General features: G+C 43.7%; 1 protein-coding gene across 13 annotated transcripts in view; it reads right to left on the reverse strand.

Annotated features, from left to right (window-relative positions):
* Positions 1-3,734: 3,734 nt before the first annotated feature.
* The window catches only part of CALD1 (caldesmon 1), a 284,763-nt gene continuing 267,068 nt past the window's right edge, over positions 3,735-21,429 (reverse strand). For 11 of the 13 annotated variants that reach the window (XM_061638523.1, XM_061638519.1, XM_061638528.1 and 8 more), the window contains 7 exons: positions 13,961-14,004; positions 13,787-13,865; positions 12,202-12,339; positions 11,528-11,623; positions 9,729-9,809; positions 9,530-9,563; positions 3,735-5,984 (listed from right to left, as the gene is read on the reverse strand). In XM_061638523.1, coding sequence (XP_061494507.1) covers positions 5,953-5,984; positions 9,530-9,563; positions 9,729-9,809; positions 11,528-11,623; positions 12,202-12,339; positions 13,787-13,865; positions 13,961-14,004 — 504 coding nt within the window. In that variant the 3' untranslated portion in view covers positions 3,735-5,952. The remainder of the gene's footprint in view (positions 5,985-9,529; positions 9,564-9,728; positions 9,810-11,527; positions 11,624-12,201; positions 12,340-13,786; positions 13,866-13,960; positions 14,005-21,429) is intronic. The other 2 variants (XM_061638524.1, XM_061638532.1) reach the window with 1 other exon arrangement.

Raw genomic sequence — 21,429 nt, forward strand, 5'->3', positions numbered from 1 at the left:
AACCAGGAATTTGCCTGTTTACAGTATGGTGTAGTGGTTAGAGTGTCAGACTAGGACATTGAGGACCAGCGTTCGAACTTCCACTCAGCTATGAAGCTCGCGGGCTGACCTTGGGTCAGTCACTGTCTCTTCACCTAATCTACCTCACAGGGTTGTTGTGAGGATAAGAATTGGAGAGAACCACCTTGAAAGAAATAAATGTAAAAAAATGTAAATGTACTGCCTTCAAGTCAATTCCGACTCATGGCGACACTATGAATAGGGTTTTCATGAGGCTGAAAGGCAGTGACTGGCCCAGAATCACCCAGTGAGCTTCATGACTGTGGGGATTCGAACCCTGGTCTCCCAGGTCGTAGTCCAACACCTTAACCACTACACCACACTGGCTCTATTAAATGTAATAAAGAATGAATAATCGTAACCAATTGCTGCCAAGCAAAAATAGCAATTTGGAAAGTCAGGACCCCATGTACCAGATCTCCTCAATGAAGCACTGTTGAACGTTGATCCTGCTTATTCTCTTTACCTGTTTGTCTCATGTTCATCTTAGTTTTCCACAGGCAGGGAATCTTGAGGTACAGGAACTGAAGTATTGTAGAATCAAAGTAGGATCACAGGAGACTGCATATAGACCAAGCGTGCGTGTTTGTGTGTCCTTGCTGCTTTTAAGGAGCATATATATGTCCAGGAGAGGCAGAGATTGGGGGGGAGGCTGGGAATAGCTGGGTATCCAGATACCACATTACTAGTGATGGATGACAAGCTTGGTTTATTTCAGGCATGAGGAACCTGTTGCCCTCCAGATGTTGTTGGACTCCCATCAGCCCCATGAAGCATAGCCAATGCTCTCAGATGATGGGAGATGCAGTCCTAGAGAGCCACAGGTTCCTCACTCTTGGTTTATTTGAACCCATTTCTGAACATCTTGGGAGGGAAGAGCAGTTTTCTTCTCCAGTCTAGATTAAAATCTAAGCCAGAGAAGAATTTTGGAGTGATAATGCTTGCCTTTCATTTGAGGTGACACTGCGCTACCAAGGTGTGCATTCCTGGTCAAGAAAGTACAAACATATTACTTGTAAATTACCCAGAGAACCTTAGTTGTGGAGTACCGTATATTCCGGCGTATAAGACGACTTTTTAACCCTGGAAAATCTCCAAAGTCGGGGGTCGTCTTATACGCCGGGGGTCGTCTCTTATTAGGGTTGCCATATTGCCCGGATAGCCGGGTTTTACCCGGATTCTAAGCATGGCGCCCGGCTAGCCCCATAGGTGGCCCGGATTCTCAGCTTTCATTTTTTTAAAAAAAATAAGTTTCTAGGTGGTGCGGTTCTCGAGATATATATAAAAACGTCAGGCACCCCCACCCCCGGTTAAATCTTTTTTTAAACTACTGTATAGCACTTCGTAGCTTTAACCCCGCCCATTCAGGATTTCAGCCAATCAGTGAAGTGTTTGTTTGGTGGCAGTGTCTGCAAAACATTGCGAGGCCAGAAAATGGTGGTTTCCCCTCCTGTTTATCTGAAAATCTCATAAATTGGGTAGGTATATACATTTCAGTTTTTCCCCCTGTTGTGTGTAGGAGTCAGATCCTGGGCAGTGTTTTGAAAACCTTCCCAATAGTTGCTTTTGGGGGTAAAAACAGTGCTAATCCCATATGTCCAGAGTAAATCCTATTGAATTCAGTAGGAATTACTTTTGAGTAGACATGATTATGAATGTGCTGAAAATCAATGGGACTTTGGAGTGAATGTAAAAAAGAATTGTGTTTGTGTTCTCTTTCTGCCCCCCCCCCCAGTCCTATTTTAAAGCAAGTAGGCAGGGCTTACTTAGGTATTGCAGTTTTTATTCTGTAGGAAACTAATACTGATTTTTAAAAAACTAATACTGATTTTTCTGCAATGACCAATTGGTTTGACAATAAACTATTATATGGGCTGTATGTATTTATACATCTGCAGTGTGTGCGTGTGTGTATGGAGTCTTTCCAACACCCCTGTGAGGTAGGGTTGGAAACCAAGGCAGCTCACAACGAGAAATAAAGCCATTTAAAATCCAATAACCATAAAAACAAGTATAAACAGTTGCAAAACAGTGTAAAGTGGCATGATTCGGAATTTTGGGTTGTGTGAATGAAGTTGCTTATCACTTGAGGTTGCATTTCTGTCCCTGTTTGAGTAAGCCCCACTGAATACGCTGGGACTTGCTTCTGAATAAATAAACCTAGGATTGCACTATAAATATCTTTACAGTTTGTGTAAATAATAAATATATTTGATAGTTATGCTTATATAAATATTTCTTCATTTATCATATTTTTGGTTTTTGGTTAGGAATCCTGACTGGTTGTGAGATGCTTAGTTTTTTGCCTTATAGGAATCTTGTTGTGGTTGGTATGGTATTACATTTAGGAAAATGTTACTGCCTTCTGTATTTTTTTTTCCTATTTGCATTTCACTTATCTTTAACCTCACTCCGTTACAGCCATAGAAGCAACAGCAGCATATGCAAGATAATTAACTCCCATTAGTGATAAGAACAAGAATTTATAATTATTATTTCAATTAAAACAAGAGGCTTATCAATACTTTGAAGAGAACCAGATATTTATTTTCTTTCTGAGCCCAGGACTGGGTCTTTCATGATGCCCGGTGTGTGTGTGGGGGGGGGGAGCAGGAGAGTAGTCGATAAGACAGACATCCTGGCATTGATAATCAAATTAGCAAGGTATGTGTGGGGTTGTTGTACACTTCCAGGCTCAGTTTCATTTTGAGTATGGAGGTGGAACCTGTGTAGATGTGGTTATCAAAGGGAGAAGAAATTTTGAGTTAAGCAAAGCTCTGCTTTTATAAAACCTAAGAAACATACAGTACTTTGAATGTCTGAGTGCCTGCACCAGTGGAATACTGGAGGAACTTGTAAAACTTGCTGCAACAGTATTTAGAACTGAGCATGTGGTGTGAAAGACTCCTTTTCCTAACATTTTGGCTTGTTTTTCTCTGATTGTGTATTTTTATTGTTTTTACTATATTTGTAAGCTGTGCTGAGCTCTGTTTTTAACAGCAAAAGGGCAGGATATAAATTCTCTTAATCAATCAATAAATACTCCATAGTGTTGGAAACTAGAGTCTAGGCATTTAATGTTGCTTTTAAAAAAAAGATTTCTCACATCTTTCCCCAGTTTTTGGTGGTAATTCCTAGGCACAAAAACAAAACAACTGGACAATCCAAATATTAATATTTATAAGTTTATAAGTGACAGTTTTCCTGCTAAGTACCTGCATGTCATAAGCAGGGGTAGTCTTATACGGCGAGTATATCCCAAACTCTATATTTTAACTGGAAAAGTTGGGGGTCATCTTATACGCCCAGTCGTCTTATACGCCGGAATATACGGTATATAAATTTTGAAACGTAAGTAATAAAAATAAATGTCTCAACACATCAACACTTGGGAGGTTCTGATTCCTGACACCCTTTTTGAGCCCCTAGAATTAACCATCTTAAATAAGGTCCACACTAAGGACACAATCCAGTTACCCACGATACCCTATCTATCCTCATCCCACAAGCACTGGGATGAGTTTCTTGCCTGCGGCCTTCCTGTTCTGTTGACAGGCACTCGCAGCAGAGCCAGTGAACACAGCGCTCTACTCATGGAAAGGGTAATGACACATGCAAGGCCTGATCCATAAGTACCTTATGTTCTGTGTGGGCAGGCAGAATACCCATACATCTGGTAGACAAACTCCATTTATTGTGAATTGCAGATTCAACATACTGGTTTTATTGCAGATACTGAATGTCATGAGTCCAAAAAGTGTATTAAAAACAACAACAACCAAACAACAGACGGATCCAAACGTCATTCACTGCATGATTTCATTCTATTCTGAAAGCCCAAGTGAAATTCGTTATGTAAACAAGAGGGTTTTAGGGAAGCAGAGGAACTGCCCTTTGGATAGTGCCACACCATCTCAATCTATAATTTGCCTGAGAGTGGGCTATAAAATCTAAATAAAACTAAACTGAGTTGCCAATTTTACTCCACCCATCTACTTTATGGTGTAAAAAAGCTGAACATCGTGTGATATGTAAATTCAAAACTAACTGTTTTACCCTTGTGGTTGTTAATATACAAGTCAAATAATATGGCTGTAAATAAGAAATCTTGGGAGAAAAAGTTGAGGGGGTATGAGCATCCCCCTCTTCTCCCCCCTCCCCAACCCACCCAGTGCAGCTGCAGCTCTGTCTGAAAGAATGTCAGCACAGGGTTCAACGGACCCCTCCCTGCCTTCCCCCTCCCCCCAATCCACCTGGCACTTGACCCCACAGTGTTCATCCTTGTGCTGATTGTGCACAGGCCTCTCCTATGGCACTGCAAATCTGACTGAGTTCCGGGGGGGAGGGAGGACGCCCTGTGCATGTAGCTGCACCCACAATTGGTTGGGTTGCGCCTATTTTAAGAGAGACTCTGAGATGCATATAGACCTGATATAGGGCAAATGTAGTGTGCAGTAAGTTAGAAAGAAGTGTCACCAACAGTGTGTGTGAGTGCATGTCTCGTGTGTTAATTATGGTAGTTTTTATATAAATTAGCTACATTGTTTTATACAAGTGACCTACATTTGACACTTAATACCCTTTTTCCCTCCCTTTTTAAAACTATAATTTTAATTACCCATTAAGAGGCATCTGATATTTTTTTAAAAAAATCTAGTATTTCTCTTGCCATATGCGTAATGGCAATTATGAAATCTTAATATAAAAAGTGTGTATTTTCTTTTTTTTAAAAAGTTGTGATATTGGCTAGTTATGTAAGTTTATAACTAAATATAGTACTCTAGCAGGTATTAAAAAGCTTTTCTACCCTTAGTAGTGCCTTACAGCTAAATTTTGTAAAGCTACATGTATATATTCTAAAATTGCAAGTAACCAAAAAAAGAGAGAGAAGTTATCAGTACCGCTGTCAACCGCAATCATCCAAATGTAGGTTATTAACTTAAACTAAACAGGAAAAACAATACTTAAAAGTACAAAACATGTTTCAACTTGATGCAGATTTGACACGGGCAACAACCAGGGGAAAAAATATTGTCAGCTAAAGGTGTTTCTTCCATGCCTCAATCTAAAGTGCAGAAAGAAAAAAATCCAGCCCAATCCACCTGGGGCATCTCCTGTGGAAGTGGGAAGAATTTATGGGGGATCCAAGCATCGTTCCCACCTGCTCCCAATAATAATAATAATAATTTTTAAAAATCAAATGGTGATGGAGGATCAGGCAATGTTGCAACAGAGCATCAGTGTGATGTGACCTCATCGAATGTGAAGACATCAGTGTTGTGAAGCAGGGATGGTGCACAAATCGTGCACTACAATGGGCATCCATGGGAGATTCCAACAGGGCATTGTGCCAAATCTTTTATGTTCAGTAAGGAGACAGCGGTAAATAGGTGGTTTATACCTCTCCCTTTAAAAACCACTCATCACAGGCATTTTTTTTTCTTGAATGGCCCAGACTGTGATCCTCCAATCCTGTTTCTGCGCACGCTTCATTCACTTCAAATGGGACCCCAAGTGGGAGGCGTGCACAGTAGGTGGTGCTCCTCTTCCACAGGGTAAACACTGGTTTGCTTGGACACACAATTTGTTAGAACTAATCAGTAGAAGTGTCTCTTGTTTCACAGCATGGATTTCTTTTAGGAATAAGGCGCTTGTTTGAAGGCACTACTATTAGGATGAATGTTTTAAAACTGATTATTAAATACAGTGCTAATATACATGGTGTTTTTTTTTAAAAAAAAACCTGGGATAATGCACCAAAAAAAACCCAACCCCCTCCCCCTCCAAAAAAGGCCTTTTGGTAAACAAACATAAATATATATAAAAGGAAAGGGACAAATTTAGCACTTCCGTTTTTAAAACCAAGTTGGTCCAGCATCATTGGTGACTTTCTTAGGATTCTTTTTCAAATTGTCTCAAACCTGCTGAAAGAAAGAGAAGTTAGGGAATTGCTTAGAATCACAGTAAATGCTGTTCCTCTGATCCCTGATTATGACAGAGAGTGCTGATAGGGATGGACAAATTTGTCAATTTCGGTTTCTCTCAGTTTCTGTTTTTTCCAATCTTAAGTTCTCCACATTTCTACATCAGTTTTTTTTTAAAAAAGTCTTCATGAAAATTCAAAAGCATTTTAGTGTGAATTCTATTATACACATTTTTGCAAAGCATATTTTCCCTAATATATTGGATTTTTTGTATCTTATTTTCACTAATATATGCATTTTTGTGCACATGACTTGGCTGGAGAATTGCACTGCAAAATTCAGGAAAGTATGACTTTTGAAGGATAGCTGTGTTTGCATACTGTTTCAGAGAGTATGAATTTGGTAGATTCACCTTTCAAAGCAAACAGAATCTAATTTTTCTCCCATCCCCTATGGCTGATTCAAGGTTGTAATGCTGAATCAGCACCTTCTGCATACCGAGACCAAGTATTCCAGATAGTAGTTAGCAATACCCCTTTTGCTGTCTCAGTCTAAAAGTGGTTTCCATCCACCTCTATGTGTCTCAAGTAACACCCACTATATTGTTTATCTACAAATTTATTGTCAAAAGATGCAACATAAACACTTAGTCAATGCAGGACGTAGTAAATTTTCAAGCCCTCAAAGGAGTAGCCGCCATCTCTGCTGTAGTGCATACTGCTGGCCTGTAGAACATATTGCTACTGGATTATTATTTGTGGAAAATGTTGCCACTAGAATTATTATTATTATTATCAGTAGCAGTAGTAACTGCCCTTCCCAGGGTGGGTTACAGCAGTTTAATATCCAGTATTAAGAATCCTTAAAACAAATTGCAATCATAGGAACAGAGTGGGTCCTGAAAATATACATCTTGAGTGCCAAAGGTAAAGAGGTGCGTTTTCATCATTCACCAAAAACTGCAGTGAAGGTGCCGAGGGGAGGGAGTTCCACAACTTAGGGCTGCCACAGAGAAAGACCTCTCCCACTTCTGAGGGTGGAAGAACTACCAAGAGGGTCCCCTCTGTTGATCTTAACACCCGGGAGGGTCTGCTGAGGTGGATTTTTATGGAAAAGTCTCCCCGACGAGGTGCGCCTGGTGCCAACATTGCTTTCTTTTCAGCGCCAGGTTAAAACATACCTCTTTTCCCAGGCATTTTAATATATTTTAGTATATTTATAACACTCTGGTATACTAAATTAATTGTGTAATATGTTTTTAGCTTTGAGAATTGCTATTATGTGTGCGGTAATTATTATGTGATTTTATCTTATTGTATTTTTATATTCATGTTGTTCACCGCCCAGAGAGCCGTTGGCTGTGGGCGGTACAGAAACTGAATAAAATAATAAAATAATAATAATTTTGTCTGAGGCAGCAATTTATCTTTATTGTGAAAAAGAGTGAAGGAGAAAGAACAGGGTGAGATCAGGCTAGGAATGTATTTTTCACTCCTCCATGTGGCGGGAAGAATCATGGAATACTTGGCATTTTAAAAACAAAGGGTGTTATGGTGTAGAGGTGTGGGGAACCACTGGCCCTCCAGATGTTGCTGAACTACAACTCCCATAATCCCTGGCAACTGACCATGCTGACTGGGGCTATTGGGAGTTGTAATTCAGAAACATCTGGAGCGCCAAAGGTTCCCCACACTTTGGGTAACTTACTCAACAGTCACTCTACCTTTGGATGGTTGCAGACCAGGAAAGCACACAATTGCACGATCAAACACTACAAATCCACACTACTAGTTTTATCCTACAACTCTCAACCCTTATTATTCTAGAAGCAGAGTAGGAAACCTGCATTGTGTGAGTTGTATGGTGGTCTTGGCTATTTCAAGTGTGGCTCCAGAGCAGATACAGAACCAGATTTTTTTTTAAAAAAACCATACAACTTGTTTACTCCCAGTAGGGATGGAAGAATCTGTCAATTTGGGTTCTCCCTAATTTTTCCAATCTTAAATGCGGTTCTCCATATTTCTGCAGCAATTCATGGTGGTTGTTTTTAATCCTCATGAAAATTCTCCAGAATTTTAGTCAGAATTTCTCCTACTAAACACATTTTTGTATGCAGTTTTGACTAATGTACACATTTCACTAATATGCTCATTTTTACGCACACTGTCCCCTAATATATGCATTTTTGTAAACACTGCTTAGTTGGAAAACTGCATCTCAAATTTTGGTTAAGTGCACATTTCAAAGGATGGCTGTATTTCAATTCTCATGATGTTTTGGAAAGTGCAAATTTGGTAAATTCAGCTACAAATGCGAACTGAATCAAATTTCTCCTCATCTCTAACTTCTAGTGAAAGTGGGTTGAAATGCAGAGCTTTAGGAGAAAGGTGGCGATTTTGGTAGGCAAAGGAGGAAGCTGGAACAGAAAGACAAGCATAATCAGATGAGGGGTTGTTGTGGAGCAGCAGAGAAAAGACAGTGATGGAGATCTCTTAGCAGAGATTAAGGAAGAAGGAGAGATGGAGGTTCAAGAGACAGCAGCCATAACAGAAACAACAGTGGCTACTTGGAATTCTAAGCTTTCAATGGAACCTGAGTGAAAAAGCTCAAGAGGGATGATGAATCTTCATGTTTATGCTCCAATGCAGAAGTGGGGAACCTTTGGCATTCCAGATGTTGTTGAACTGCAACTCCCATCAGCACCAGCAAACATAACTAATGACCAGGGATGATGGGAGCTGTAGTTCAGCAGTATCTGGAGTGCCAAAGATTCCCCACACCTGTCCTAATGCTTATACCATGGAACACTTTTACTTGTTTTGTAATTGCAACAGTTTTATCTGCTTTTAAATAATTGTATGTTGTATTGTTTTAATCTGCTCTGGGACTCTATGGTGAATGGTGGGCAAGAAATCCTACATTTATACATAAAACATTAAAAAGCGGGGGGTCCCCAATCTTTTGGGGGGACAGATTTAAACTGCTGTGGGCACCACAAAATACCCATTTCACAAAAGAAAGGCTGGCAATGTTTAGAACCTTCTGCTGAAAACAACAGGAAAAACCTACACACACACACACAGAAAGAGAGAGAGAGAGAGAGAGAGAAACAGCAGCATGCAAAAAAAACCCCTATCCAATAGAACATCATAAATAGAAAAAAAATACCAACAACAACAAAAAGACTCAATTTTAAAAAATAAAATCTGGGCCTAGGTGTCATGTTGGGGACCCCAGCTCTAAAAAACCTGAAACTAGGTAGGGGGCAGAATACTGTGCTGTTAACCTGGATTCTTATGAATTGTAGCCGTACATCTCCTTCCACCATCAAAGAAAGGCTACTGGGGCTATTGGACAGGATGTTGTGCTTTCTCATTCAAAATATTCTGAAACTGCAAATTCTGCCCCACCATAAACACTTCCTTGCTCATGCCACCATTACACCTTCCAATTCTCACACCTGGGTCACTCTGGAGGGTGCACGTGCACCTGATCATGTATGCGCGAGCACACACACACACACACACACACACAGTTTCACTCACCATTGGTCTCTGACTTTTTGCCTGCTGCTGTGACCTGAATGATAAAAGAGAAGTACAAATTGGGAGGTCAGAGAGGTAGATGTGTTTATTTATGTACATCTATAATGGCATAATATTTAATCCCAATAGATTTGATAGATACTGTGCAGAAGAAAGATTGATGGAGATGACTAATACTGAGCTCTCCTTGACATATTACCTTTGTGGGGGAAGTGACCTTTTCAACTGACTGCTTCTCCCAGAGGTTGCGTTTGCTGGATACATCTCCAGGCTTTAAGTCCTATTTCAGAGAGAGAAAACAAAGCCACACATTTGAAAAAGAGAAAGCAAATTAGTTAAGGGGTTGTAGCCAGCTAAGTCCGTGCACCAGCAGAAAGACTTCTACTTACCCAGCTGAACTTCCCCTCCCTCTCCTCCTCCTGACCCCCCCCCAAATATGCTCCAGAAGGTTGAAGGAGACCCAGAACAAATTTGGGGGGGTGCATGGGATGAGAGGAAGGGGATGTTCTGTTGCGTGAGCAAAAGTTGTTGGGCAGGGGAAGCCGTTCCGCTCGCACAATGACAAAGTTGGATTCAACGCAGTATCTGTATTGTTTAGAAGACCCTGCCCCCAAGACTGTTTTCATATACAATGGCATGAGTCTTTCATCACTTACTTCAAAACAATCCGACTGAAGCCAACAGGGCTTGCCTGAATGGAAGTATGAAGAGGACCAGGGCTGGGAGATCACGGTTTTGCGGCTTAGCAAGGTAGCTCTTAAATACATTTACCGGGCTAGTTTAACAGAAAACAGCCAGTCCAAGAGAAGAATAGGACAGCAGGTATCTCTACAGGAATCCAGCCAAGGAGATGATGGTGAAAAGAGAGAAGAGAATAGAGCAATCAACTGAGAAAGAAAGAATGAATTGAAGGAAAGGACAGGTTAGTCTTGGTTCACTTCTGCTGCTGCCTCACAAGTCCACAGTGTGATTACAGTGCCCATCTATAATACACGAAATGTACTCCTCTGTGGACTTAACAAACTGGAAATGGATAAGAACACAGAAACTGCCTTGCTGACCCAGACCAAAAGTCTCGCTAACAGGGTAAGAACCCTTTTTCAGCCCAAGGGCCACATTGCCTCATGGGCAACCTTCCTGGGGCAGCATGCCAGTGGTGGGCATGGCCAATGGAAAAAGTGGGCGGGGCATCAGATGCGACTCTGACTTTTGTACAGTAAGGTGCATTCCAGCCACACAAAAGTCAGAGGCTTCTACACCACACTTCTCTCCCTCCTCTGTCCAGGCAAGCCAGAGGCATCATCACAGGACAAAGACACATTCCAGGCAGGCAAAAGCACTCAAGGAGGGCACAGAGCAGAGTCAGTAAGGGGTGTGGCCTGGACAGTGGCTATTGCCAAGGGAGAGCCTTGAGGGCCGGATAGAAAGGCCTGAAGGACATTTGGCCCCCGAAGCCTGAGATTCCCAAGCCCTGGCCCTAGGAAAATGCACCATCAAGTATTAATGGTGGTTCCTATTGCTGCCAAACATGTTTCCAAACATGGAGGTCCAACTATTATGATTAATGGCTCTTACAATTAATGACCATTTTTAACCATAAGGTCCATGAATTAGCCTGGATGCATACTTGACCCCCTCCAGCCGGCATGCACGGCAGCCTCCATCTCATGCTGGTTTCTTCCTTGTTCCAGCCACACAGAGTCCCAGGCACCATCCCCAGAGCTCACCTGTTGCCAGTGAGTGGTGATGGCACCAAGGAGGAGGAGCAGATGGCTGCCTCCTTGACACAGGTGGACCAAGTACCCCCCCAAACTATAGAGCCTGCAATGCCTATTGAAATAGTATCAAGAGTTCTTTCCTGTTCTGTTTATGGGCAGACCTGTTGTTTTCTGGACTCGCTTTTTAGCAAGTTATCAGCATTTCACATCCACTGTGCAAACCGGAGCTGCTTAATGGCCAAAGGACGCAGCTACTGTAAATGGAGGAAAAGACACTCACCGATGGCTTTGGAGCTGGCGATTTGCTGTTTTCTGGGGTCTTAGTCAGCCATTCGTTGATGCGACTGGAGACGCCGACCTTTAGTCCAGCTGTTTCCTGCAGAACATTTGTTTCCAAATGTAATTATTGGCTTCATATGGGTATGAATTATAAAGGGAAGTGGGGGGAGGGTGTATAAGGATTTAGGTGTGAAGCAAAAGTTATACAAGCTTAGTCTATGTTTCATGCCTCCATGGAAGTGGTGGGTTTTGAGTGATGTCTTCTCAAAATACCATCACCTCGAAAGTAGACCAAATGCTCTAGTCTAGGAGGCTGAGCTGTGGATATCTTCCACTCCAATTTAGATATGGAGTCAGGAGCAAGAGCCTGCTGGAACAGGCCAGTGGCCTATCTAGTCCAGGATCCTGTTCTCACAGTGGTCAGCCAGATGCCTGTGGGAAACCCGCAAGCAGGACCTGAGCCAAGAGCACTCGCCCTTATTTGTGGATTCCAGCAGCTGGCATCCACAAGCCACATTGTGGCTAGCAGTAGCTACTGACTGGGGTAGGTTTCCAATGCTCCAAGCCTTGCAAAAAGTGCAGCTGTGCGTTCTTTCTGCCGTTGCACTGACTGCTATTTGGGATCAGAGCAGAGATGCCTGAACCTGTGCATGGTTTTGAAGGGGGAACACATACCTTATTGGGCACCCCCGTGCCAGAAGGTGACGAGAACACATTGCCTTTCTCCCACATGCTCTTGATGTTTCGAACTCCCTCAGCAGGCACTGGGAGGTCAGAGGCTGCTGACTTGAGGGCCTTTGTGGCTTTAGTGCCCTGCAGGAAGGAGCTGGTCAGTCTCAAGGCCAAATCAGACATTGCTTCTATTATGCACCAAGCAGCTGTGACATTTCTTTATTTAATTAGTGGTGCAGAGGGGTTAAGGATGGAAGTAGAGCGTGCTGGATCAGGCCAATGGCCTATCTAGTTGTGCATCCTGTTTTCACAATGATCAGCCAGATGCTTATGGGAAGCCCACAAGCAGTACCTAAGTACAAGAGCCACTCTCTCCTCCTGCAGTTTCCAGCAACTAATAGTCAGAAGGATTCTGCCTCAGACTGTCCAGGCAGAGCATAGCCATTGTGGCTGGTAGCCACTGATGGCCTTTTCCTCCATGAACTTGTCTAATCCTCTTTTAAAGTCATCCAAGCCGGGGGCCATCACTGTCTCTCGTGGGAGTGAATGTCATAGCTTAACTATGCTCTACATGAAGAAGTACATGGTTCACAGTGCATCAATGGGAGCTTTTTTTCCCTAAGCCCCATAAACATGCAGGGGAGGGGGCTTTGCTGTGATCCCTGCTGGCGAGAGAAGGATTAAATCCACTGGCAATGGTCATTTGGGGATTTGGGTGGTGTCATCAATATGCGGACAACACCCACCTCTTTTTCTCTGCACCATTTCTGTCAGGAGAAGCTGTGCTGATGCTTGGTTAGTGTCTGGGGGCTGCAATGCAGGGTGGGAGAACTGAATCCAGCCATGGGGACAGATTGGTGGGATGCCCACCTGTCAATCAGTACACTTCAAGTGATTCAAATTGACTTGCCGTGGCAGCAAAGGAAGAATCAGGAGCACACTCCTAAGTGTGCTCCTGAGTCTTCCTTTCTTCCTTTGAAGCCACAGCTTCAATTAAAAAAAGAATTCAAGCTACGGCTGCAAATATTCTTCCTTTGCAACCCTGGCTTGAAGTCAAGCTGTGACTGCGACTACAAAGCAAGAATCAGAAGTAAACTCTAGGCGGAAACTTGATTCTTCCTTTCCAGCGTAAAGTTACATTATGCAAGCACTCAAGAGATTAACCAGCATTTCAACAAAGGGATTAGGAAGGAGTAAAGAACCCACATCATGGTTTCTGGTTGCAAACAAACAAAAGGCAAACCATGGTTGTGAGCTGCTGGTCTGCCTGTTTCCCATTTGCCCAGCGCTCAAATTCTTAAGTTGATAAGTTCACTCTCATTTCCATGATGCTGTAGCCTCTTGTGGCACAGCAATGGCTCTAACTATGGTTGTCAACAGTCTGTGGATTCAGATGCAACAGCAAACCATGGTTAGTACAACCAGCAGTTTACAAACCAGCTTCAAGCTGGGGTTTCAGATGCAGGTTTGTTGACCCCAAACAAATGAGAGTTCGTGGGCAGGGTTGGGTTCAGATGTTTAACCATGGTTTAGCTAAACAAACCATGGTTTCGTGTTTCAAGAAAATCCAAAGCGGTAAAATGCTCACCTCAATTGCACTAGTGTACTGCTCCAGCCTGCTGTCTATTTTGGAGACAACTGGGTTTGTATGAGTTGGTTTCATACCACTGTTAAAAATAAAATAAAAATGAACAATGTTAATCTCTATCACCAGACATCGGATTCTCACAATGCTTTTGTTCCTATATCAAGGGCCGTTTACCTCTTCTGGGCAGATTTGTTCAAGAACTCTGCACGTTCTTCTATCTAGAAAAGAAAGAAGAGGAGCAAGTAAGAAAATAAAAGTTAGTCTTACTAAGGCAACAGAGCCGGTGAAAACTCAAGAAGCCGAATAATTGGCAAAGATGCACTAACCACACACAACAACAAAAGGAGGTAGGTGTAGACGGCAAGAAAGTCATTCCAAGTCAGGGCCACCTACCTGTGGGTTCTGCAATCCTGTAAGCATGGAATTTTTAACAAAAGTTTGTAGAATGATAAAGCTGGAATGTACTAGCTGTTTAAAAAAGTTGGGACGGGGGCCAGAACAGAACTGCCGCAAAAGTGGCCTGGAAATGCAGGGTGGAAACAGGTACTGCGAGGGTTGCAACTGAAAACAGCAGCCCTGTTTCTCCCTCCAGTACTATTTAGTGAATAACATCATTGTACTGCACATTTCTCAGGATCTGCCACATTTCACTTCACTGGCAGCTGCTTGCAGGGGCAGGCCACTCAAAATGTGATAAAGCCATACATTTGGTGCTGTTGCAGGTTACCAGGAGAGATAGGAGGAGGTACTGTTTTCAGCTGTGACCATATCTCCAGTAACATCTCATTCGGGTAAAATAGGAACACAGGAAGCTGCTTTATATAGAGTCACACCATTGGTCTATCTAGCTTAGTATAGTCTACACTGACTAGCAGCAGCTCTCTGGGATTTTGGACTGGAATCTTTCCCAACCCTACCCAGATATGCCTGGGATTGAAGCTGGGACCTTCTGCATGCAAACAGATGCTCTAACGCTGAGCTATGGTCCTTCTGAAAGGACAGTAGCAGAGCTTGGAAAAGTTACTTTTTTTAAACTACAACTCCCATCAGCCCCAGCCAGCACGGCCACTGGAGTGGGCTGATGGGAGTTGTAGTCCAAAAAAAGTAACTTTTCCAAGCTCTGGACAGTAGGACCAGAAAGGTTCTAGAACCCAGTAGATGCTTCCAGTCTTGAGTAGCAACCTTCTGGAAAAGACCTCTGGGTCTTCACAAAATCCCTTTGAAATGGACAGGAACTGCATGCACATACACACAAATGATGTTTGGAGAATGCCTATCAAAACAGAAGGGGACATGGGTCAAATCTAAAACCAACATGAATGGGACTTTGCAACATCATGCCATGGCAAAGATGTTTAGACTGGAAGGGGAAATTGATCATTATTAATATTTATTATTTATTTATTAGATTTATATCCCGCCCTTCCTCCCAGTATGAGCCAGGGTGGATCATGAGGATACCGCGTGGCCCTATTGCAGGCATTTTAGCCCAGCAAGTATTAGTTACGACAGCTATGCCGTTGGCTCCACTCCAAACGGAGGCTCAGGTTTCAAAGCAGAAGTCAGGTTAGATGTCAAAAGCTGGGAAGTTAAAGGTACAACAGACACCTGAGCAAGTTATTAGAACTGCTCCGTCTTGGTTCTCAGTCCATGGAAGGGCCATAGCTCAGGGGTAGAGCATCTGCCTTGCATGCAGAAGTTCCCAGGTTCAATCCTCGGCACCTCCAAGCAGGGCTGGGAGAGACTCCCTGTCTGAAACCCTGTAGAGACACTGCCAGTCTGTCAAAATAATACTGAGCTAGATGGGCCAATGGTCTGATTCAGTACAAGGCAGCTCTCTATGTTTCTAAAGGGATGTGTTAAGAGGTATCAATTCTGCTGCTGTCTGCAGAACTCCTTGTCGACAGAAGTTTCGGAGGAGTCACCCCGGCTCACCTTTAAAAACTGTATGGACCTGAGATTCTTTGCCAATCAGGTTTTACTAATGTGCAACATTTTTATTGTTGTGTTTTTAAGCTGTACACTGCCTTGTAATATTTTATATGAAAGTGTGGGCCATAAATACAGAATCATAGAACAGTAGAGTTGGATGGGGCCTATAAGGCCATCAAGTCCAACCCCCTGCTCAATGCAGGAATATGTAAATAAATAACATGCAAAATAAAATTGTTTCATTTCTAAGGACTTGGGTTAGAATGCCAGGCTAGAGGTAGGGAGACTACAGTTCAAGTCCCCACTCAGCCATGAAGCTGACTGCTTGACCTTGGGTCAGTCACCATCTCAGTCCAACATACCTCACAGTGGTGTTGTGAGGACAAAATCAGGAGGGAGAACCATGTACACTACCTTGGATGAAAAATGGGGCATATGAAATGAAATGAAATGGGCAAGCACATTGGGCTTTCCATCCCATTTTCACACCACATGCCCATCTCCAAGAGCTCTGTGCTCCAGAATTTAAATGCATCACAACTGCTTGGCTTAATATCCTGAGTTATACACTGATATTAAGCCACACATTTCCATTCTGGATACAGCTGGTATATCACAATGGGAAGAGCCTGGCTGGGAGTCCAGAGTCTGCGAGTTCAAATCCCTGCTCATGTCTCCTGGGTGTCAAGGGCCAGCTAAAGTTCACCCTCACAGTGAGTGGCTCAGGGGTTATGTGCCCTGCCACCTGTGCAGCCGTGGGCAAGCTGCATAGTCCCAGGGAGCCCAGTTGCCCCCCAGCTGGCAGTTGCGGACAAGGAAGGGGCTGGCTTGTGCAGCTGTGGCAAGCTGAGCAGGCCCTAGCCAGCTGGGGAGGACTAGCCTCAGAGGGAGGCAATGGTAAACTCCCTCTGAATACCGCTTACCATGAAATCCCTATTCATAGGGTAGCCATAAGTCGGGATCGACTTGAAGGCAGTCCATTTCCATTTTTTCCCATTCTGGATGAAATGGCGGAACTGGTTTAAAACTATCCAGGATTTATGTGCCAAACCCAGCATGTAAGGGGAAGAGGACTGGGGTGGGGTGGGGATTTTATTCACTTGCACAATATTGCCTGATTGCAGAATCAGGGCACCTGTACTATTTCACAAATTGGAATTTTGGGATTGCAAAATCCTCAGGACCTTGTTTATGAGTGGAGAAGATTGACTGCCAAAGATGGCCACAATTGTCATGTGTTGCATTGCTTTTCATAGTCACAAGGTGGCAACACAACACAGAGCAGGACAAGATTTTCAACAAATCAATGGATTTCCCTCCCTCTTTCAACTCTCTTAGAAAAATGACATAGTTCCAACATGGATAGTATTTCCATGTTGGGGGAAAGCATACAAACATCATGTGTTATGATCCATATAGATTTATTTGTTTTTAATCCATGAGCATGCACTATAATCTAAAACTAACTGCAGAGAAACAAATGAATGCGTAATCATCACTTAAAACAATTTATACAGTTTGCATGCTTTTTATATATACAGCATATACATTGGGGGAAGAGACATCCTGTGAGGAAATTCATCATATCTGAAATGGCTATCACAAGTAGCCACTTTGCTCTTCTTTAGTGGCCTACATATGCTTTTTTGTCAGCCTCTAATAGGAATATGAACGGACCTGAATGCACCTCCAAGACTGATGTGCAGACTGGAACTTTCGGTTGTATTCAGCAAAGTCATCTCAGTAGCACAAGGACTTCTGTTTGTGCAACAGAACTTCCTCTCCCTCTCCTCTCCTCGAACACACCCTCAATAAGTTCTGGGGATCCCCCCAACCCACTGAAGCAAATCTGGGGAGGGCATGGGGAAGGGTGGACAGGGAGAGGAGAGGGAGGGGAAGTTCCACTGTGCATACATAGTGGGGCAACTTCATAATGGGGCAATCCACTTGATTTCTTACTCCCCGGATAGGTTTTAAAATTTAAATGCATATTTTGAGAGAAAATGCATTCAAACATTCTCTGTTTAATTGACATTTTTGTGTTTTTCTTTTTTTTAACTACAGCTTAGACAAGGCAGAACAGACTGAAGAGTGAACATATGCAAAAGTAAAATGGACTGGAAGCCGGTTGATTCATCTCTCACTCTCCTCCAGGGGTGACTAGCCTGTGACTCTCCAGATGTAGCAGAACGGCAACGCCCACCATCCCTTATCATAGGCTATGCTGGCTGAGGCTGATGGGAGTTGTAGTTCGACAACATGTGGAGGGCCACAGATTGGCCACACCTGCTCTATTTCCAAGAACCAGGTGGGTACTCTTTTTCAGCCTGAGAGCTGCAGTTGGTGGGGAACTTTTTGGGGAGGAGTAGATGGGGCCACAGACAAAAGAGGACAGAGCAATGGGCACAATTCTCGCCTTTGTACAGGAGGCTGCATTTTAACCAGACAAAAAGTCAGAGGTTTCTACACACACATATAGAGCACCCTTCAACGAGGAAAGCGAGAGGCATTACAACAGTTCAAGGACACTTTCCAGCTAGGAATAAGTAACTCAAGTCAGTTGTGGAAGAGGGCTGGTGAGGGGTGTGATTTGGCTCCGGAACCGAAAAGGTTCTCCACCCCGGCCTAATATATGCATTTTCATAAACACTGCTTGGTTGAAGAACCACATCGCAAAGCGTGGGTAAGTGTGAATTTTGAAGGATGGCTGTGTCTTGGTTTTCATATTGTTTTGGAAAGTGAGAATTTGATAGATTTGGCTTGAAATGTGAACTGAATCGAATTCCTCCCCCATCCCGTCTACATAATGTTTAAAACTGGCTTGTAGCTCTACCTGCTGTGAGTGTTTTAAGCTGTTTGCCTTATGTGGTTTTTAATGTATTTACTATTTTCTGTTTAAATTGATAGCTGAAGAGTGGGATAAAACAAACAAAAATATCACAGTCTTTACAGGAAGGGGGGAATCTGCCTACACACAGAGGTCTCCAGGAAGTTGTTGGTCTACAGTTCACATCGTCCCCTGAGCAATGGCCATTTTGGCTGAGGCTGATGGGAGTTGCAGTCTAACCACAATTGGAGGGCACCACAGTGCCTGCCCCTCAAAAAACAGAAGATGAAAAGTTCCTTGGAGGCATTGATCAAACCCAAGATAAAATTATTCAGAGGGAAACAGATGTCACCACACAAACCAAACAACAGCATGCTCATGACTTAGAAATATTAAGGCACATACGGTAAAGAGAATTACAAAATAGATCTGTAAAACAAGACAGAAAGCAGGACAGTTACCACCATCAACAGCAGGTCTTACATTCTCTCGAAACTAGGAGGTAGAACTCCAAACAGAGCCTGTTTCTTTCTCTCTTTTAGTCCTCTTTCTCTGAATTTTATATCATCTTTGGTATAAAACGATAGGGTGAGACATACTAAAATCAGTGGCAAAACTCCCACTGTTGTTAATGGCTCTGCGTGGCAAACACTGCTTTGTTTTAATTGCGAGCAACACACACCTCCATGCCAGGATTCACAAAACGGCACAGAAGAATCTGCCCCTGGGAAGTATAAGCCGTGAAAAGAATAAGAGTCACAAAATCCATTTAACAGCTTCCGATTTTTTGAGGAAGCCAAAAGTGAACTCCAGACGTAGATTAAACTGAGAAGGAAGAGAATTAAGCCGGTCAGGGTAGGATCTTTAGTCCAAAATATAAAGGAACCTAGAAATGGCGTTTAAGAGAGCATTCATCACTTCTTTCTGTCCCTCAGAAGCCCCTAACAAGGCCCAGGGGTGGGTTTACTCTGCATTACCTCAGAGCAGCAATTTTTGAGGAGTTCTAAATCAGAGGTGAGAGCCAGTATGGTATAGTGGTTAGAATGCTGGACTACGACCTGGGAGACCAGAGTTCGAATCCCCACACAGCCATGAAGCTCACTGGGTGACCTCGGGCCAGTCACTGCCTCTCAGCCTCAGAGGAAGGCAATGGTAAACCCCCTCTGAATACCGCTTACCATGAAGACCCTATTCATAGGGTCGCCATAAGTCGGGATCGACTTGAGCCCATTTCCATTTTTATATCGGGGCAGGGAACCTGTGACTCTCCAGATCTTGCTGAACTACAACTCCCATCAGCACCAGCCAGCATGGCCAATGGCCAGGAATGATACGAGGAGTACCTCAGCAACATCTGGAGGGCCAAAAGTTCCTCACACCTGTTCTAAGTCACGGAAGGTTGCCTTGTGCCAAGTCAAAAGTATTTGGCAGTCTAGATTAGCAGCAGCACTCAAGGGTCTCAAGCAGATATTTGTCCCATCGCCCGCTATCTGATCCTCGTCTAAACAGTAGCCGACAGCATGGGAGAGCTGAGCCGTTCAGCTGTCCTCCCTCTGGTGGAGTCTCTGCTGCATACTGGCATGGAGAGGGGGAGGAGCAAGGCAGCAGCAAGGTCAGCCCAGGGCAAACATGCCAGCAGGAGTGCCACCTTGGCTCTGCCAGCACCTTTGCACCACACCAACCTCGCCACTTTCTCACCCCCTTCCCCCTCTCCCTCCTGGTAGCTTGGAAGTAGGCCAGGGGAGTGGTCCAGCTCCACCATGCCATCTCCTACTGCCACCTGAGCTGGAGAAACTGGAGATATGGGGGACGGAGCCTGGGGCCATCTGCAGGCAAGGCAAGTGCTCTACAACTGAGCTACACTCTCTTGCCCATTCTTTATGGGTGCAAGCTGCAAGCCGGCTAGTCAAAGTAAGGATACTAGCTTCTGCATTTTCAGCAGCTGTTTTTCTCTAGCCAGTGGTTTGGGAGCCAAGTGTATTGTTATGGATTTGGAGTTGAGATGGATAATTCCTATGAGTCCCCTACCAGCCTCTGATTTGGAAACTTGCACTTGGGGGGTGAGAAACTTGCTCTGCTGGTCAGATGAGTTTCTTTTGTTAATCAAATAGAGTGGCCAGGTGGGTTAATGGGTCTATCAGGTGCCCATCAACTGGTGTATGGGCCAGGGAGATCTTTTTGTCATTGAAACTCTTCTGGAGAGCCTCCCCCCCCCTCCTGGGGTCTAGGAGAAGCTTGTGTTTTTAGTTGTGTCTGAGAAAGGCTGGGAACTGGAGGCAGGCAGAGACTGGCTCTCTGCAGCATGGCTTTGGGGTGCCTCCTGCGACCCTGATGGAAAGGCTGGATATTGGACTGCTGATGCCTTGAACCCCTCCATCCTAAGCTCAGGTTGGAAGGTGTGTAAATAAATAAACCATATTTCATAAAGACACCACAGTCTGACCAAGGAAACCAAACCATGGGCAAGCGCAGGGACACCTGAAAATCTCCGCTCGGAGACTGGGGTGGTGCGCAACAGTATATATTGCCATGCAACCCGACCCCTTCACAAAAACACCAGAAAGCTATCTTATACTGAGTCAGACCATTGGTCCATCTAGCTCAGTACTGTCTACACTGACTGGCAGCAGTCTCCAGGCAGAGACTCTCCCAGCCCTACCAGAGGATGCCAGGGATTGAACCTAGGACTTTCAGCATGCAAAGCAGATGCTGTACCACTGAGCTACAGCACTTCCCTTGGGCAAGGTTGCCATGCTTTCTGCTTCTCCTGGAAAACCTCTGGTGCCTTTTACAGCTGCACAGCAAATTCAGCAGGCAAAGCTTTTTCCTCCGATGACTACATCTGCATGCTGGGGGTGGGGACTCTTAATATCTCTTTTTTGTC

This window comes from Rhineura floridana, chromosome 8, assembly GCF_030035675.1.
Source record: "Rhineura floridana isolate rRhiFlo1 chromosome 8, rRhiFlo1.hap2, whole genome shotgun sequence".
NCBI lineage: Eukaryota > Metazoa > Chordata > Lepidosauria > Squamata > Rhineuridae > Rhineura > Rhineura floridana.